General features: G+C 40.7%; 1 protein-coding gene across 2 annotated transcripts in view; it reads left to right on the top strand.

Moving 5' to 3' along the window:
• Window positions 1-18123, top strand: part of LOC133612630 (solute carrier family 45 member 3) — an 81360-nt gene extending 63237 nt beyond the window's left edge. Inside the window, exons 3-7 of one of the 2 annotated variants that reach the window (XR_012050632.1) lie at window positions 3355-3545; window positions 7001-7670; window positions 14306-14571; window positions 14650-15900; window positions 16014-18123. Coding sequence is in view for 1 of the 2 variants with exons in the window: in XM_061970225.2 (XP_061826209.1) it covers window positions 3355-3545; window positions 7001-7670; window positions 14306-14571; window positions 14650-15090 (1568 nt within the window). In the remaining variant the exon portion in view is untranslated. Of the gene's footprint in view, window positions 1-3354; window positions 3546-7000; window positions 7671-14305; window positions 14572-14649 lie in introns of both variants that reach the window. The other variant, XM_061970225.2, reaches the window with a different exon arrangement.
• Window positions 18124-18348: the final 225 nt, after the last annotated feature.

The raw sequence follows: 18348 nt of genomic DNA on the forward strand, positions 1-18348 counted from the left end.
ACCTTTTATTACTATTATTATTAATAAAAATATTTAAATTTGGACTGCGTAGACATAGTTTCAGCACGGCCGCTGCAATAGAGCACACATGAAAGCGGTGGTGTCTGTGTGTGCTATGATCTATGTGGCAACGAACAGTGGAGTTGTTTTTTTTTCTTTTATAAACACACGTGTTAAAAGTGTAATTTCAAGATTGATGATATGCATTCATTAGAAAAGCAGAATGAACTTAATTGGAAGCAGAACATGTGTTGTGTTTGCTAAATCTTTTCACATACTCATTGAGACTACAAAGTGTGTTTAATCCAATAATTTCATTAAACGAACAAACTAATCAGTATATTACTTGATGACTAAAATCATTGATAGCTGCAGCCTTCTCGCTCTCTCTCTTTCACTCGTTCTCAGGAATGGACAAAATACCTTTTTTAGAACACATGTTTATGTTTTCAAGAGCACAATATGCAGTGCCACATTTTATCTTAGGCAGCATTCTCTGCAGTGTTTGTGGTTAGGAAACGGAAACAGTCTGTGACTGGGGAAAAAAATGCTAAGCTTCTATTTTGTGTGGTCTATACTATTTGTCCACATGTGGGTTTAGGATGCGCTGTATTAAGTGCGTGCCTTTTGCTGCCTGCAGCAAGTTTTCCAATGGCTTGCCACACATTTTAATAATAATATCAAAAATATGTACACTCTACAGAGTGCAGTAAAATAACAAATAAGTGTAAAGTAAAAAGTTGAAATGTTGACACTAAAAACTAAGGTTGGGCTATTTTTTATTTATTTATTTAGATTTAAAAGTAGTTTGTGCACACTTTGAGGCTGGCATAGCTTTATATATATATATATATATATATATATATATATATATACACACCGTATTTTTCGGACTATAAGTCGCAGTTTTTTTCATAGTTTGGCCGGGGGTGCGACTTATACTCAGGAGCGACTTGTGTGTGAAATTATTAACACATTACAGTAAAATATCAAATAATATTATTTAGCTCATTCACGTAAGAGACTAGACGTATAAGATTTCATCGGATTTAGTGATTAGGAGTGACAGATTGTTTGGTAAACGTATAGCATGTTCTATATGTTATAGTTATTTGAATGACTCTTACCATAATATGTTACGTTAACATACCAGGCACGTTCTCAGTTGGTTATTTATGCCTCATATAACGTACACTTATTCAGCCTGTTGTTCACTATTCTTTATTTATTTTAAATTGCCTTTCAAATGTCTATTCTTGGTGTTGGGTTGTATCAAATAAATTTCCCCAAAAAATGCGACTTATATTCCAGTGCGACTTATATATGGTTTTTTTCCTTCTTTATTATGCATTTTCGGCAGGTGCGACTTATACTCCGGTGCGACTTATACTCCGAAAAATACGGTATAAAAAATTAGGGCTGCAACAACTAATCGATTAAATCGATTATAAAAATAGTTGGCGATTAATTTAGTCATCGATTCGTTGGATCTATGCGCAGAGGCTATTTTTATTTTGTTATTTATTTTTTCTTATAAACCTTTATTTATAAACTGCAACATGTACAAACAGCTGAGAAACAATAATCTACATAAGTATTGGGCCAGTATGCTGTTTTTTTCCCAATAAAATACTGGAAAGGATAGAAATGTAGTTTGTCTCTTTTATCCGATTATTAATCGATTAATCGAAGTAATAATTGACAGTTTAATAGATTATCAAATTAATAGTTAGTTGCAGCCCTAATATATATATATATATATATATATATATATATATATATATATATATATATATATATATATATATATATATATATGCTTAGGCTGCTGCCCCCGCGACCCGACCTTGGCTAAGCGGAAGAAGATGGATGGATACACACACACACACACACACACACACACACACACACCCATACATACTCACATTCGTAATTGAAGATTCCACTGTATATCGTATTGGAAAATACTTTAATTATTTAGAGCAGTCATTGTACATCTTGTATAGCAGTGAAGATCCATGATTCCCTGAAAGGAAGGCAACACATTTTTGTCCAAACAGCTTATAATACAAGTGTGTAGCAAGATAATTGTTTTGCCTTCAGTCAAGGATGGTGGTGACAGTGTCAGGCTGGGGCTGCATGAGTGCTGTTGGCACTCTGCAGCTGTGGTTCACCTTAGCCGTGAAACAGGAAAACCAACATGTACTGTGACAATCTGTAGAAGAGCACAATCCGGTCCCTTGGCAAACTGGGTTGAAACGTGAAAATGAGCCCAAACCGCCGAGATCAGTGCCTTACTGCAGAAGATGAATGTTACAGAGTGGCCATGTTTGCTTTAGACGAGCCGGTGCAGCTTCCATGCCACCGCGGGCTGTGAAAGTGTTTGATATGATGTGCAGGTGAGCCTGCTTTTAAATGTTAATATGGCTGATTTAAATTTAATCGTGATTAAAATGTGATTAACTGTGCAGCTCTACTCTTATGCAATCCACTTTATTTGCATAGCACATTTAAACAACATTTTTTCCAAAGTGCTGCACAACAATATTAAAAACAATATTTAAATATTATCCTTAGCTCCACCAATGACTGAAAAAAACAAACAAAAAAATTAATAAATATAAAACCAATATAAAAATAAATATGATTAAAAACGATTTTAAAGGGTAAAACCAATTAAAACAAATAGAAATCAAAATTTAAAAACACAGAGGACCACACAACTCACGTAGTGTTAAAAGCCAGAGAATAAAAGTGGGTCTTAAAACACTCCACTGTGGGAGCAGTTTGAACATGGAGGGGCAGATTGTTCCAGGGCTTAGCTGGAGCTGGCTTAGTGTAATGTCACTTTGTCACATACATTTTTGTTTTTACATGTTTTTTGTGTCAACTTGTCAGTCTCAATAAGCAAGTGAAAGTCGTGCTGATACAAAATGAATTGACAGTATTGTGTTTTCATGCAATTTAGAATTAAAAACATGTTTATCATGAAAACTACACAGGGATTTTTTTTTGTTTAATTGTCAGTCTCTTTCCCCGAGGTGGAGTCGCTTTTTTTTTTTTTTTTTTTTTTTAAATTGCCTCATGTGCATCTGTGCCATGGACACCCCGTGTGCTCTAATTAGCCTGATGCTGCCATGTGTGGAGAATGACTTTGTGACGGCGTTCCTTCAGGCAGGAGGCCATCTGTAAGAACCATCAGCAACAGTCAGTAATGATAGCAATCCACTCCCTGGTAGGCTGTGGCAGTAAAAGCCAGGCCTGACATAATATAATCCCACACAGTCCTAATGTGAAGAACATACAGCATATTGAATTGTGCATTAATAATACGTTCAACTTTTGGCTTCACAGGTATCGGTCCAGTCCTCGGCCTCCTCTTCGTCCCTCTAATTGGCTCCGCCAGTGACCACTGCAACAGCAGTTATGGCAGAAGGCGACCTTTCATCTGGCTGTTCTCTCTGGGAGTCCTCTTGGCACTTTTTATCATTCCCTATGCAGATGTCCTGGCTGCACACTTTGCCTGGGGCGGGCACACCTTACAGGTAGGTAACTTTGAAGATCCTGATAACAGTGCATTTATCCATAAGAAAATACTTTGGTACGGTACAGAGACAAGGTTTATTTAAGTTGATCAAAAAGGTTCATTATGTCTTCTTATTTATATACGTTTTAAAATTTTCTTGTAATCAGACCATATTTTCGTTATATTAGATGGAATCTTTACCTGACATTACAAAAAAAATTGAAAAAGTATATTAAAAAAAACATACCCTTTTTTTTAAGCTGTTTGAATGTCGAATGTGAAAGCACCCAAAATGTGTGTACTTAAACTTGGTAAAACATTAATACCTACAGTAAAACTGTTTTGAGTTATCGTATACCTTTTTATAATTTGTACTTGTAAGATGTGCAGATACCTTTTCAAGTGTTACGTTTATAATGTTTCTTTTTTCGGGATGTAAGGATATGAATGATAAACCACGGTAAAATTTGCAAAGGTCAGTATTACCGTTTTGAATTTAAAATAATCGTAAAACTGTGGTTGATAAACCCAATTTGATGAAAGCCTTTACAAATTAAAATTGAAGAAGATAACTAGATCTAAACACATAATACACACACATAATAGGGAAATAGTAACAAACAATATATAATGTTTCTTCTGTCATAAAAGTAGACTATTTAGTTTTTTGAATAAAACTTAGTTTAAAGAATTCAGTGTGTGTGTACAAACTTTTTGAGCACATTCAACAATACAGTGATAACATTGATAGTTTTCGTTAACGTTAAATCCTTAATACTTCCTAACAGATCTGATCTACTGGAGACATGAGATGTGTTCTGAATGTTATTGTTAAACACCCCAAAAAAATGTTCGCATTTATGTTGCGCTAAAATTAATTGTGCACTATTCCTGTTTGTACTCTACTTAAAATATACAACAACATTTTAACTATGAAATTATTTGTTTTTGTTTCACCCTTATAAACACGGATATATCAAAGGTGATTAGGAGCAATATATTGATAATCACAGTATTTTACTGGTTGTGGCAACCTTGTCCACCATTGCACTTTGTATGCAACAGCAAACTGTCCATCTATGTCTGTTCGCAGATTTTCTCAATGGATGGTTTTTATATATACATCACTTTTTGGGCTGGTTCCCTACTATTTGTGTTCTTATATGTGTAAAGATTCAAATTGCTACAGTTTAAGGTCACAGAACATCCTTAGCATGTTAGTTCCTAGATCCAACACAAATATTGAGGAAAAAGCCTTCACATATGCTGCTCCCTGGTCTTGGAATGACTTGCAGAAGGATCTGAGGTTACCTGAACTGATTTATTACTTTGAGGGAATTTCAGTCCATTTTAAAGGATCGATAAACCAGTTAAATTGGACATTTTACTTGTTTTTAAATTGCTTTTACTGAAACATTGTATTTTTCTTGACCTATAGTGTAAGTAATTCATATTTGTAACTTAGGTGTGTGACTGCTGCTGGTTTTGTTGTCATACAGTTTGTATTTCTTTAACTTTGTTTTGCTGCCCTCTTGGCCAGATTTTAATCTCAATGAGTTTTTAGCTGGTTAAAGGGGAACATTATCACAATTTCAGAAGGGTTAAAACCATTAAAAATCAGTTCCCAGTGGCTTATTTTATTTTTCGAAGTTTTTTTTTTAATTTTACTCATCACGCAATATCCCTAAAAAAAAGCTTCAAAGTGCCTGATTTTAACCATCGTTATATACACCCGTCCATTTTCCTGTGACGTCACACAGTGATGCCAACACAAACAAACATGGCGGATAGAACAGCAAGTTTATAGCAACACTAGCTCGGATTCTGACTCGGATTTCAGCGGCTTAGGCAATTCAACAGATTACGCATGTATTGAAACGGATGGTTGTAGTGTGGAGGCAGGTAGCGAAAACGAAATTGAAGAAGAAACTGAAGCTATTGAGCCATATCGGTTTGAACCGTATGCAAGCGAAACAGACAAACGACACAACAGCCAGCGACACGGGAGAAAGCGAGGACGAATTCGGCGATCGCGTTCTAACCAACGATTGGTATGTGTTTGTTTGGCATTAAAGGAAACTAACAACTATGAACTAGGTTTACAGCATATGAAATACATTTGGCAACAACATGCACTTTGAGAGTGCAGACAGCCCAGTTTTCATCAATTAATATATTCTGTAGACATACCCTCATCTGCTCTCTTTTCCTGAAAGCTGATCTGTCCAGTCCAGTTGGAAATGCATCTACTTTGAGTGTCGCAGGATATCCACACATTCTTGCCATCTCTCTCGTAGCATAGCTTTCGTCGGTAAAGTGTGCGGAACAAACGTCCAATTCCTTGCCACTTTCACATCTTTGGGCCACTGGTGCAACTTGAATCCGTCCCTGTTCGTGTTGTTACACCCTCCGACAACATGATGTCTCCAAGGTACGGAAAACAGTCGAAAAAACGGAAAATAACAGAGCTGATTTGACTCTGTGTTTGTAATGTGTTTGAGAAAATGGCGGATTGCTTCCCGATGTGACGTCACAACGTCATCGCTCCGGGAGCGAATATTAGAAAGGCGTTTAATTCCCCAAAATTCACCCATTTAGAGTTCGAAAATCGGTTAAAAAAATATATGGTCTTTTTTCTGCAACATCAAGGTATATATTGACGCTTACATAGGTCTGGTGATAATGTTCCCCTTTAAATAAAGGATATAGGTAATGATTGATTATCTTCATATTGAGATATTATCGTGATCACGAGCCATTTATTGCATTTTGTATTATAAGGTACCCAGGTATACCTATCATGTTGGTTAAGTCACCAATTCTATGTTTAAGGTTGAAAGTGTTTCCTGATTTAAAGCAGATTTTGCAACCTGCTCAAAGTTAGATTTTACAAACCAAAAAAACATATTGGGAACATCACTGCCTGTAAATTCACAATTTCTAATTACAATGCACGATCATTGTTTGTCTCCCCGAGTAGAAAGTCTGGCGTTCAGGCTGTCACTCACAGTCACGGCCGTCTTGTACACATTTACCAGAGCAAGTGCACTCACACAAAAGCAGTCTCAGAGAAGCGATCTAACAATTTGCAGTCATGTTGTCATGATAGAATATACATTCAGTGGTAGCCTACGTTAGCAGCTAAACTTTGCCCAAAAAAAGCGCTATCAAGAGCTGACAACAAACATAACTAATGTGTTATGTGGGCATAGTTCTCGTGTTCAAAGCCAGAAGAAGGCGTGATATAATGCTTACAACACATTTCGCCATCTAGGCAGCTGCGTAAAAGTTGCAAAGGTTTAACTGCCAAGTTGCTATGGAACTGTAATGAGACCATTTTTGGTCTACTTGATTGAATTGGACAAATACCAAAGTGTAATGTACGAATTGTCCTTTGTACTGTTTCAAAGCAGCTTTATTAGCATGAAAGACCCCACAAACACCTTCAAACTTACATTATTTATTTGGTTTTAGGTCGCTTTCCTTATCCTTGGAGTGGGTCTTCTGGACTTTTGTGGACAAGTATGCTTCACACCATTGGAGGCGCTGTTGTCAGACCTCTATCGAGACGGGGAGGACTGCAACCTAGCCTTCGCAATGTTCTCCTTCATGGTCAGCTTGGGAGGCTGCGTGGGATACTTGCTTCCTGCGATAGACTGGAGCCATAGCCTGCTCGCTGTTTACCTCGGAGGCCAGGCCCAGTGCCTCTTCTTTCTCCTCATCTTCATCTTCATCTCCAGTGTACTCATCACAATGAAAGTGTCCGACTCTACTGAACCCTACAGCGCAATCAGCCGCTCCACAACCGTCGAGTCTCTGCTGGATTCAGGCGGCGCTACAAAGGAACCTGACCAGTGTGGCGTTTCTCGCTCCTGCTGCTACCTGTTGAAGTGCAAGCTGAGGCTGCTGAAGACCGGACCGTTACTCTGTTTGCTAAGAACATGCGGTTCCATGGCTCCCGCCATCTACAGAAGCTACTGCCATGTCCCCAGGGTGATGTGGCAGCTGTGTTTGGCTCACCTCTGCAACTGCATGGCCGTCATGTCCTTCATGCTCTTCTTCACAGTCTTTGTAGGGGAAGGTGTGTACAGTGGTGTGCCAAACGCTGAACCAGGAAGTGTGCCCAAACAAAGATATGATGAAGGTCAGTCTGCTTTCTTTCTTTCAAAAACGTACATGATTAGTAAAGACTTACGGACACACATCGTATTTTTCGGACTATAATTTTCATAGTTTGGCCGGGGGTGCAGCTTATACTCAGGAGCGACTTATGTGTGAAATTATTAACACATTACCGTAAAATATCAAATAATATTATTTATCTCATTCACATAAGAGACTAGACGTATAAGATTTCATGGGATTTAGTGATTAGGAGTGACAGATTGTTTGGTAAACGTATAGCATGTTCTATATGTTATAGTTATTTGAATGACTCTTACCATAATATGTTACGTTAACATACCAGGCACGTTCTCAGTTGGTTATTTATGCCTCATATAACGTCAGGGCTGCATGGGATTCTGGGTATTTGTTCTGTTGTGTTTATGTTGTGTTAAGCTGCGCAGATGTTCTCCCAAAATGTGTTTGTCATTCTTGTTTGGTTTTGATTCAAAGTGTGGCGCATTATTAGTAAGAGTCTTAAAGTTGTTTTATATGTCCACCGTCAGTGTAACCTGTGTGGCTGTTGAGCAAGTATGCCTTGCTGTCACTTACGCGTGCAAGCAGAAGATGCATATAACAAAAGGCTGGGCTGGCACGCTATTTGTACAGATTGTAGAGGGCGCTAAATGCTGTACCATCATGGCACGCCCTTATTATTATTGTTAGGGTGAAAATCGGAGAATATTAATCCCGGGAGTTTTCTGCGAAAGGCACCGAAATCCGGAAATCTCCCGGGAAAATCGGGAGGGTCGTCAAGTATGCAGCTGAGCCGCATCAGAGTGATCAAAGAGCTGCATGCGGCTACGGAGCCGCGGGTTGCCGACCCCTGGAATAGACGTATAACATTTTATGGGATTTAGCGACTAGGAGTGACAGATTGTTTGGTAAACGTATAGCATGTTCTATATGTTATAGTTATTTGAATGACTCTTACCATAATATGTTACGTTAACATACCAGGCACGTTCTCAGTTGGTTATTTATGCCTCATATAACGTACACTTATTCAGCCTGTTGTTCACTATTCTTTATTTATTTTAAATTGCCTGTCAAATGTCTATTCTTGGTGTTGGGTTTTATCAAATACATTTCCCCCAAAAATGCGACTTATACTCCAGATATGTTTTTTTCCTTCTTTATTATGCATTTTCGGCCGGTGCGACTTATACTCCGAAAAATACGGTAATAAGAAAAGGCTGACACATTGATACTAATAATGAACAAACACACAAATATGTGTCTTTAAATATGCACAATAACAAAATATTGAGCAAATGCTGTGAATACTTCTGTACATGTGATTTATGTTTTGTTTTTTATAAATTTGCTTTAAAAAAAATAACTTTTTCACATTGTCATTATGTGATAATGTTTGTAGAATTTTGAGAACAAACATACTTCTATTCCATTTTGGAATAAGAGTTTAACATAACAAAATGGACCACCTGCAGATGTGCAAGCATTTGCTATTTTCACTTTTGGTTCGACAACCGCTCTCAATTCGAACAGTTCCAACTTTCGTATTTGTTTAATATTACTTCTACGGTAATTCATCTTTGCATTGCTTTTTGACTCCATTTTATTGACACTGAGCTGCTGTTGTTTCTGTTTTATATTTATGCATGGTTTCATAGCGGCAGGAATGTTGTTTTTGTTTTTGTTTTTGACCTCAACACGACATAGTGGTTGTAATTCCGAGTATTCAAAGCGTTTACAAGTGGCTGTTTAATAATGCAGATATGATGAAATGACTCTGTGGTTGAGTCCCTTCTGTCATGTCAAGTGGGCTCAGCAGCTTGACTTTGCTGGAGTAATATGATCTGAATAGTCTTTATGTGCTCCACTACTTTGCACCAACAACAAATGCCTGAAATAGATAGTATGGATTTGCTTTAGTTATGGTGTGAAACTAATTTGTCATTGCTGGCGGGGCACTAAATGTTGGCCGAATGTGAAGTGTAATGTTTTCTGTGGCTGATTTTATTTCATAAACTTGTTAGTTTTAAGTCAACTTTTTAGCTAATTGACAAATTAATTTTTTTATGCTTGGTTTTTGTTTCTCTATTAGTCTGTTGGCAGGACCTCAGTTGAATGTTGGCATTGGCAGCCAAGTGGGTCAGACTGGTAGGCACATTGCGTCAGTAAACACGTGTTTCACCTCCATTAATGCCTCCCAATGATTTAAGTCAGCATGATGTGGGTATCCTAGAAGCTCTTTCAACATCCTCCCTTCCTGGGAGTTAAAGAGAGCACCGGCTGCTCGTGAAGAACGACGATACGTGCTTTCATGTTGGTGTTAAAGTGTCTAAGTAGGGCCACAATAAAGTTTGTGATCGACAAATTCATTTGTCCACATCCCTCGTGGTTTTCCGGGCAAAAGCTATAAAGTTAGTCACTCGCAACAACATAGCAGATGAAAACATGTTAAGTGTGAAACATTTCACCCTAATCTTGTTAGAATACCGTGCTCATTTTGCAAAGCGGACCTCGTTTCTCATGACAGCACATCGGTAATAAGAAAACATTTAAAGGGGAACATTATCACAATTTCAGAAGGGTTAAAACCATTACAAATCAGTTCCCAGTGGCTTATTATATTTTTCGAAGTTTTTTTCAAAATTTTACCCATCACGCAATATCCCTAAAAAAAGCTTCAAAGTGCCTGATTTTAACCATCGTTATAAACACCCGTCCATTTTCCTGTGACGTCACACAGTGATGCCACTACAAACAAACATGGCGGAAAGAACAGCAAGCTATAGCGACATTAGCTCGGATTCAAACTCGGATTTCAGCGGCTTAAGCGATTCAACAGATTACGCATGTATTGAAACGGATGGTTGTAGTGTGGAGGCAGGTAGCGAAAACGAAATTGAAGAAGAAACTGAAGCTATTGAGCCATATCGGTTTGAACCGTATGCAAGCGAAACCGACGAAAACGACACGACAGCCAGCGACACGGGAGAAAGCGAGGACGAATTTGGCGATCGCCTTCTAACCAACGATTGGTATGTGTTTGTTTGGCATTAAAGGAAACTAACAACTATGAACTAGGTTTACAGCATATGAAATACATTTGGCAACAACATGCACTTTGAGAGTGCAGACAGCCCAATTTTCATCAATTAATATATTCTGTAGACATACCCTCATCCGCACTCTTTTCCTGAAAGCTGATCTGTCCAGTTTTGGAGTTGATGTCAGCAGGCCAGGGAAGCTAGGGTCGATGTGAGCCAAGACATCCAGGGGGTTTAGCTCGCTCGTCTGCGGGAACAAACTGCCGCCATTGCTTGCCGTGCTACCGAGGTTCTTTGTCCCTGAATTGCTCACACACTCCGGCAGATTCAATGGGGGTCTGGCGGCAGATTTCTTTGACTTTATCGTTGGAAATACATCTGCTTTGAGTGTCGCAGGATATCCACACATTCTTGCCATCTCTGTCGTAGCATAGCTTTCGTCGGTAAAGTGTGCGGAACAAACGTCCAATTTCTTGCCACTTTCGCATCTTTGGGCCACTGGTGCAACTTGAATCCGTCCCTGTTTGTGTTGTTACACCCTCCGACAACACACCGACGAGGCATGATGTCTTCAAGGTACGGAAAACAGTCGAAAAAAACGGAACATAACAGAGCTGATTTGACTCGGTGTTTGAGAAAATGTCGGATTGCTTCCCGATGTGACGCCACGTTGTGACGTCATCGCTCCGAGAGCGAATAATAGAAAGGCGTTTAATTCGCCAAAATTCACCCATTTAGAGTTCGGAAATCGGTTAAAAAAATATATGGTCTTTTCTCTGCAACATCAAGGTATATATTGACGCTTACATAGGTCTGGTGATAATGTTCCCCTTTAAAGGAGGCAGACTGTCAGACATCTGGAGGATGCGATCTCCACTCCGTAAGATAGTTACCTTGTTACCTTGCTAAGAAGTGTGAGATGAAGTTGTGTGGAAAATATATTGAACTGTCATTTTAGCCAAAGTCTGTCCGCTAAGCTTTGTTTACATCAGGGGTGCCCATTACCACGGAGGGTGTGTCAGTCCATCGCCAGCCAGGCATTAAAAAAATAGACCTAAAAATGAGCGATCATCAAACTTCACTTTCGTCACTTGATTGACATTCCTGGCACCCGAGGGTTTTGTGAGATGACGCTGGCTGCTGCCAGATCATTATTAAGAAAAAATGACCGACAGGAAGGCGAGAAACATTTTTTATTTCAACAGAATCTCGCGCCATACCTGCCGTCAAAACTCTAAGGACCAACCCCAGCTCAGAGTCTCTCTGCAGCTGCTGGTAGAAGTCGTTAAAGGGGAACATTATCACCAGACCTATGTAAGCGTCAATATATACCTTGATGTTGCAGAAAAAAGACCATATATTTTTTTAACCGATTTCCGAACTCTAAATGGGTGAATTTTGGCGAATTAAACGCCTTTCTATTATTCGCTCTCGAAACGTGACGTCACATCGGGAAGCAATCCGCCATTTTCTCAAACACATTACAAACACCGAGTCAAATCAGCTCTGTTATTTTCCGTTTTTTCGACTGTTTTCCGTACCTTGGAGACATCATGCCTCGTCTGTGTGTTGTCGGAGGGTGTAACAACACGAACAGGGACGGATTCAAGTTGCACCAGTGGCCCAAAGATGCGAAAGTGGCAAGAAATTGGACGTTTGTTCCGCACACTTTACCGACGAAAGCTATGCTACGACAGAGATGGCAAGAATGTGTGGATATCCTGCGACACTCAAAGCAGATGCATTTCCAACTGGACTGGACAGATCAGCTTTCAGGAAAAAAGAGCGGATGAGGGTATGTCTACAGAATATATTAATTGATTAAAACTGGGCTGTCTGCACTCTCAAAGTGCATGTTGTTGCCAAATGTATTTCATATGCTGTAAACCTAGTTCATAGTTGTTAGTTTCCTTTAATGCCAAACAAACACATACCAATCGTTGGTTAGAAGGCGATCGCCAAATTCGTCCTCGCTTTCTCCCGTGTCGCTGGCTGTCGTGTCGTTTTCGTCGGTTTCGCTTGCATACGGTTCAAACCGATATGGCTCAATAGCTTCAGTTTCTTCTTCAATTTCGTTTTCGCTACCTGCCTCCACACTACAACCATCCGTTTCAATACATGCGTAATCTGTTGAATCGCTTAAACCGCTGAAATCCGAGCCTGAATCCGAGCTAATGTCGCTATAAACTTGCTGTTCTTTCCGCCATGTTTGTTTGTGTTGGCATCACTGTGTGACGTCACAGGAAAATGGACGGGTGGTTAAAATCAGGCACTTTGAAGCTTTAGGGATATGCGTGATGAGTAAAATTTTGAAAAAAACTTCGAAAAATATAATAAGCCACTGGGAACTGATTTTTAATGGTTTTAACCATTCTGAAATTGTGATAATGTTCCCCTTTAAGGATCCTCATTAGCTAGTTGCCACAACAACCCACTAGTCTTCCTGGGGTCCACAAACTCACTACAATTACAAGTAAAAGCATATCATTATAACTACACAATATAGAAACAAATAAAAGCATCAACAAGCAAACAATTTACAGTCACAGAATATTAATTACCATATAAATACCTCTGTACCGAGGATGTCGTTGTGGCTTATGCAGCCCTTTGAGACACTTGTGATTTAGAGCTATATAAATAAACATTGATTGATTGAACTACCAAACCGGATCCCCTCAACGCCTTGACTGCGCCTAGGTTTGGTGGCTGCAGGATTAGGTCTCTGCTTTTTGCAGATGATGTGGTCCTGATGGCTTCATCTGGCCAGGATCTTCAGCTCTCACTGGATCGGTTCGCAGCCGAGTGTGAAGCGACTGGGATGAGAATCAGCACCTCCAAGTCAGAGTCCATGGTTCTCGCCCGGAAAAGGGTGGAGTGCCATCTCCGGGTTGGGGAGGAGACCCTGCCCCAAGTGGAGGAGTTCAAGTACCTAGGAGTCTTGTTCACGAGTGAGGGAAAAGTGGATCGTGAGATCGACAGGCGGATCGGTGCGGCATCTTCAGTAATGCGGTTGCTGTATCGATCCGTTGTGGTGAAGAAGGAGCTGAGCCGGAAGGCAAAGCTCTCAATTTACCGGTCGATCTACGTTCCCATCCTTACCTATGGTCATGACCGAAAGGACAAGATCACGGGTACAGGCGGCCGAAATGAGTTTCCTCCGCCGGGTGGCGGGGCTCTCCCTTAGAGATAGGGTGAGAAGCTCTGCCATCCGTGGGGAGCTCAAAGTAAAGCCACTGCTCCTCCACATCGAGAGGAGCCAGATGAGGTGGTTCGGACATCTGGTCAGGATGCCACCCAAACGCCTCCCTCGGGAGGTGTTTAGGGCACGTCCAACCGGTAGGAGGCCACGGGGAAGACCCAGGACACGTTGGGAAGACTATGTCTCCCGGCTGGCCTGGGAACGCCTCGGGATCCCCCGGGAGGAGCTGGACGAAGTGGCTGGGGAGAGGAAAGTCTGGGCTTCCCTGCTTAGGCTGCTGCCCCCGCGACCCAACCTCGGATAAGCGGAGGAAGATGGATGGATGGATGGATGGATGGATGATTGAACTACACAATACAAAACCAAACAAACGCTAACTCAAATTCCTTCTTTCAGGCGTCCGCATGGGAAGTCTGGGCTTGTTCCTGCAGTGCGCTACCTCAACCTTCTTCTCCATGGTCATGAGTCGCATGGTTGCCCACTTCGGGTCTCGCCGGGTGTACTTGAGCGGCATGGTGAGCTTCACCGCCTCCGCTCTGGTCATCTGCCTTTCCAAAAGCGTGGTGCTGGTCACGATCATGGCCGCCCTCACCGGCTACGCCTACGCCACCCTGCAGACCTTACCCTACACCCTCACCTGCCTCTACCACAAAGAGAAGAAGGTGAGCAGTCCGCACCATCAGGGTTAGTCGGGAAGGACTGTGGGGATGCCAGCTGAAGCTTGTCTTCTCCAATTGCAGGTGTTCATGCCAAAAAGGAAAACCAAACACGTGCATAAAAACGGCATCAAAAACATAACCAAGCGAGACTATTTGGCGGCTGCAGAAGAGGGACTAACAAACGCCGCTGGCGCTTCCTTCTACAGCCAGGACACTTACTACTCCGCTTCCCTCAGTCAGAACGGAATCACAGAACAGGACCAGCCGGAGTTGGGATACGAAAACCGTGGCGTGGGCTTGGACTTTGCCATTTTAGACAGCACCTTCCTCCTCGCTCAGGTTATCCCCACCCTTTTTATGGGCGCCATCGCTCAATTGGCACAGTCTGTCACGGCGTACATGGCCTGCTCCGCCATCTTGGGCGTCGTCGGCATCTATTTTGCCACTCACGTCGTCTTTGACCAAAAGGACCTCAAAGGCCGAGACTTGGACGGGAAACCCATTGAGAAGATTGTGGAATAATCAGTTTCCCTTTGGGTGGAGAGGAGGTCAACAATGCACTAACGGATCATTTGGTATCCCAGGAGGCCTTGCTCCATTTTATTGCATTCTTTCTAAACAGCACCTTATCAAGTGTGCCAATACGAGGCAGTGGAGGTAAAAAGTGAACATATCATCAGCAACGTGCAGCTACATCAATTACACCTGTTTACCCTGCTACCGGTAATTATGCTAGTGCACATAACTACTTGCAGGGTATTTACATGCTTTTAGTTTGGTACTACGACCCCTCATCACCTTCCTTCACAGCCAAGTAAGGGAACACTCCAGGACTAACACTTTACAGTCTTTCAGGTCAGGGCATTGAATCAGGTTGTCTTAGAAGACTATTTCATCAGTTCTTGCTGAAAAACTCGAGCTGTCCTATCTAGTCATGAGAAAGAACCGATGAAGCTTCTATTGAATCATTCACAAACTGGACTGTCCAGGTTGTCTTAGAAGACTATTTCATCGGCTCTTTTTGAAAAACCCGAGCTGTCCTATTCAGTCATGAGAAAGAACTGATGAAGCCTCTAATTAATTGATCACTACTGGACTGTCCAGTTTGTCTTAGAAGACTATTTCATCGGTTCTTGTTTAAAACTCAAGCTGTCCTATCTAGTCATGAGAAAGAACTGATGAAGCCTCTAATTAATTGATCACTACTGGACTGTCCAGTTTGTCTTAGAAGACTATTTAATCGGTTCTTGTTTAAAACTCGAGCTGTCCTATCTCGTCATGAGAAAGAACCGATGAAGCCTCTAATTAATCGTTCATAACTGGACTGGCCAGGTTGTCCTAGAAGACTATTTCATCGGTTCTTACCGAAAAACTCGATGTCCTATCTCGTCATGAGAAAGAACCGATGAAGCCTCTAATTAATCGTTCATAACTGGACTGTCCAGGTTGTCCTAGAAGACTATTTCATCGGTTCTTACCGAAAAACTGGAGATGTCCTATCTAGTCATGAGAAAGACCCGATGACGCCTCTAATGAATCGTTCACAACTGGACTGTCCATGTTGTCTTAGAAGACTATTTAATCGGTTCTTGTTTAAAGCTCGAGCTGTCCTATCTAGTCATGAGAAAGAACCGATGAAGCTTCTATTGAATTGTTCACAACTGGACTGTCCATGTTGTCTTAGAAGACTATTTCATCGGTTCTTGTTTAAAACTCGAGCTGTCCTATCTAGTCATGAGAAAGAACCGATGAAGCTTCTATTGAATCGTTTACAACTGGACTGTCCAGGTGGCCTTAGAAGACTATTTCATCGGTTCTTACCGAAAAACTCGAGATGTCCTATCTAGTCATGAGAAAGACCCGATGACGCCTCTAATGAATCGTTCACAACTGGACTGTCCATGTTGTCTTAGAAGACTATTTAATCGGTTCTTGTTTAAAGCTCGAGCTGTCCTATCTAGTCATGAGAAAGAACCGATGAAGCTTCTATTGAATTGTTCACAACTGGACTGTCCATGTTGTCTTAGAAGACTATTTCATCGGTTCTTGTTTAAAACTCGAGCTGTCCTGTCTAGTCATGAGAAAAACACAATTAAGCCTCCAATGAATTTATCACTACTGGACTGTCCAGGTTGTCTTAGAAGATTATTTCATCGGTTCTTGCTGAAAAACCCGAGCTGTCCTATCTAGTCATGAGAAAGAACCGATGAAGCCTCTAATGAATCGTTCACAACTGGACTGTCCAGGTTATCTTAGAAGACTATTTAATCAGTTCTTGTTTAAAACTCGAGCTGTCCTATCTAGTCATGAGAAAGAACCAATGAAGCCTCTGATGACTTGATCACTTATGGACCGTTTAGGTTGTCTTATAAGATGTTTCACATGTCTGACCAGGGTTCATCACTACATGCTCAAGGCTGAAGCTGTCCTATCTTGTCTTGAGCATGAACCGATGCAGCCTATTGGGACCCATTGTACACATTATATGGACTTTCACTGTGCTTTTTGAAGTTAAATGAAGGTTTCTCTGGGTCTATCTAGTTAGGTTGGTTAAAGACATCTCTTTTGCTTTATCAATGACTTGTTATAAAGCTGTCCTATCTTGTCTTGAGCACAAACTGCTCGGGTGAGAGTTGAAACATCCTGTAAGACAACCCTAACAGTTTGCTGAGTTAAACCTGGAGATGCCTTCTCTTCCAGTCGCTAGTGTTGACCACAAATATCCAGCTGTATTACTGTATGTTCTGCTGCCGCCTGGCCAGGTTTCCTGCTGACACTGCAGAGCGGCTTTTACTGTTATCTGTCTTCATAGCTCAGGTTTAATGTCATGCCTTGAACGTGCCATCTTCATTAGGAAGAAGAATCCCAGTACACAACATCTGTAACACACCTTCATTTTCTCACATCATTGCACTCCTTTGACAATCTTGGACTTCAGCAAGCAAAGAAAGTCAACACTGATGTAGGCTAGAAATATGCTTCTGCACTGTTTATGGTTTTATTAGAGCATGTTTTTTTCTGCTCCGATTCTACTTGGGCAAAAGGAAACATCGATGAGTTGCACAATCAGTTAAGTGCCTGTGTATTTTATAGACTTTTGTACATATGTTTTTATTTATGATACTTTTATGTCAAGAAGAAACAAATGTTTTTAATTATTGGCCTGTAGCATCTGCTGTAGGTGCAATGGATAAGGGCTATTTTTGTGAAAAAGATAAATTATTTGTATAGACGACGTGCTAAGTTATTTGAACAATGTTCTTTGCTACTCCTTTCCTTTTATTACCACTAGTCTCAAATAAATCAACATTTCATTATTAACCACGCTTTTTTTTTTTAGCTCCTCTTGCAACCAAATGTCCTGTTAGATTCATGTTTTTAAGCAAATGTCCTATTAGATTCATGTTTTTAAAGTGCCAATTTCACACTCCCAAGGCCAGAAAGATCTACATATATATTTTGTCAATGACGCATGCAGCCATGGCAGGATATTGTTCATTTTACGTTCACAACGTTCTGTCAGCAATAAAATGTCAAATGGATCAACTTTAGTTCTTTGTGTGTCATTTTCACTGTGCTGTGCAAGCTGGTGTCTTTTAAGTGTAAAAATAAGTCAAGCACTGCTAACATTGAGAGCCATAAAGAAGTATTGAATTTGAGCGTGTTGTGAAATATGTTGCGTGATATGTGGACCCCGCCTTCCGCCCGAATGCAGCTGAGATAGGCTCCAGCACCCCCCGCAACCCCGAAAGGGACAAGCGGTAGAAAATGGATGGATGG

The sequence above is a fragment of the Nerophis lumbriciformis genome, linkage group LG10, assembly GCF_033978685.3.
Source record: "Nerophis lumbriciformis linkage group LG10, RoL_Nlum_v2.1, whole genome shotgun sequence".
In the NCBI taxonomy this organism is placed as follows: domain Eukaryota; kingdom Metazoa; phylum Chordata; class Actinopteri; order Syngnathiformes; family Syngnathidae; genus Nerophis; species Nerophis lumbriciformis.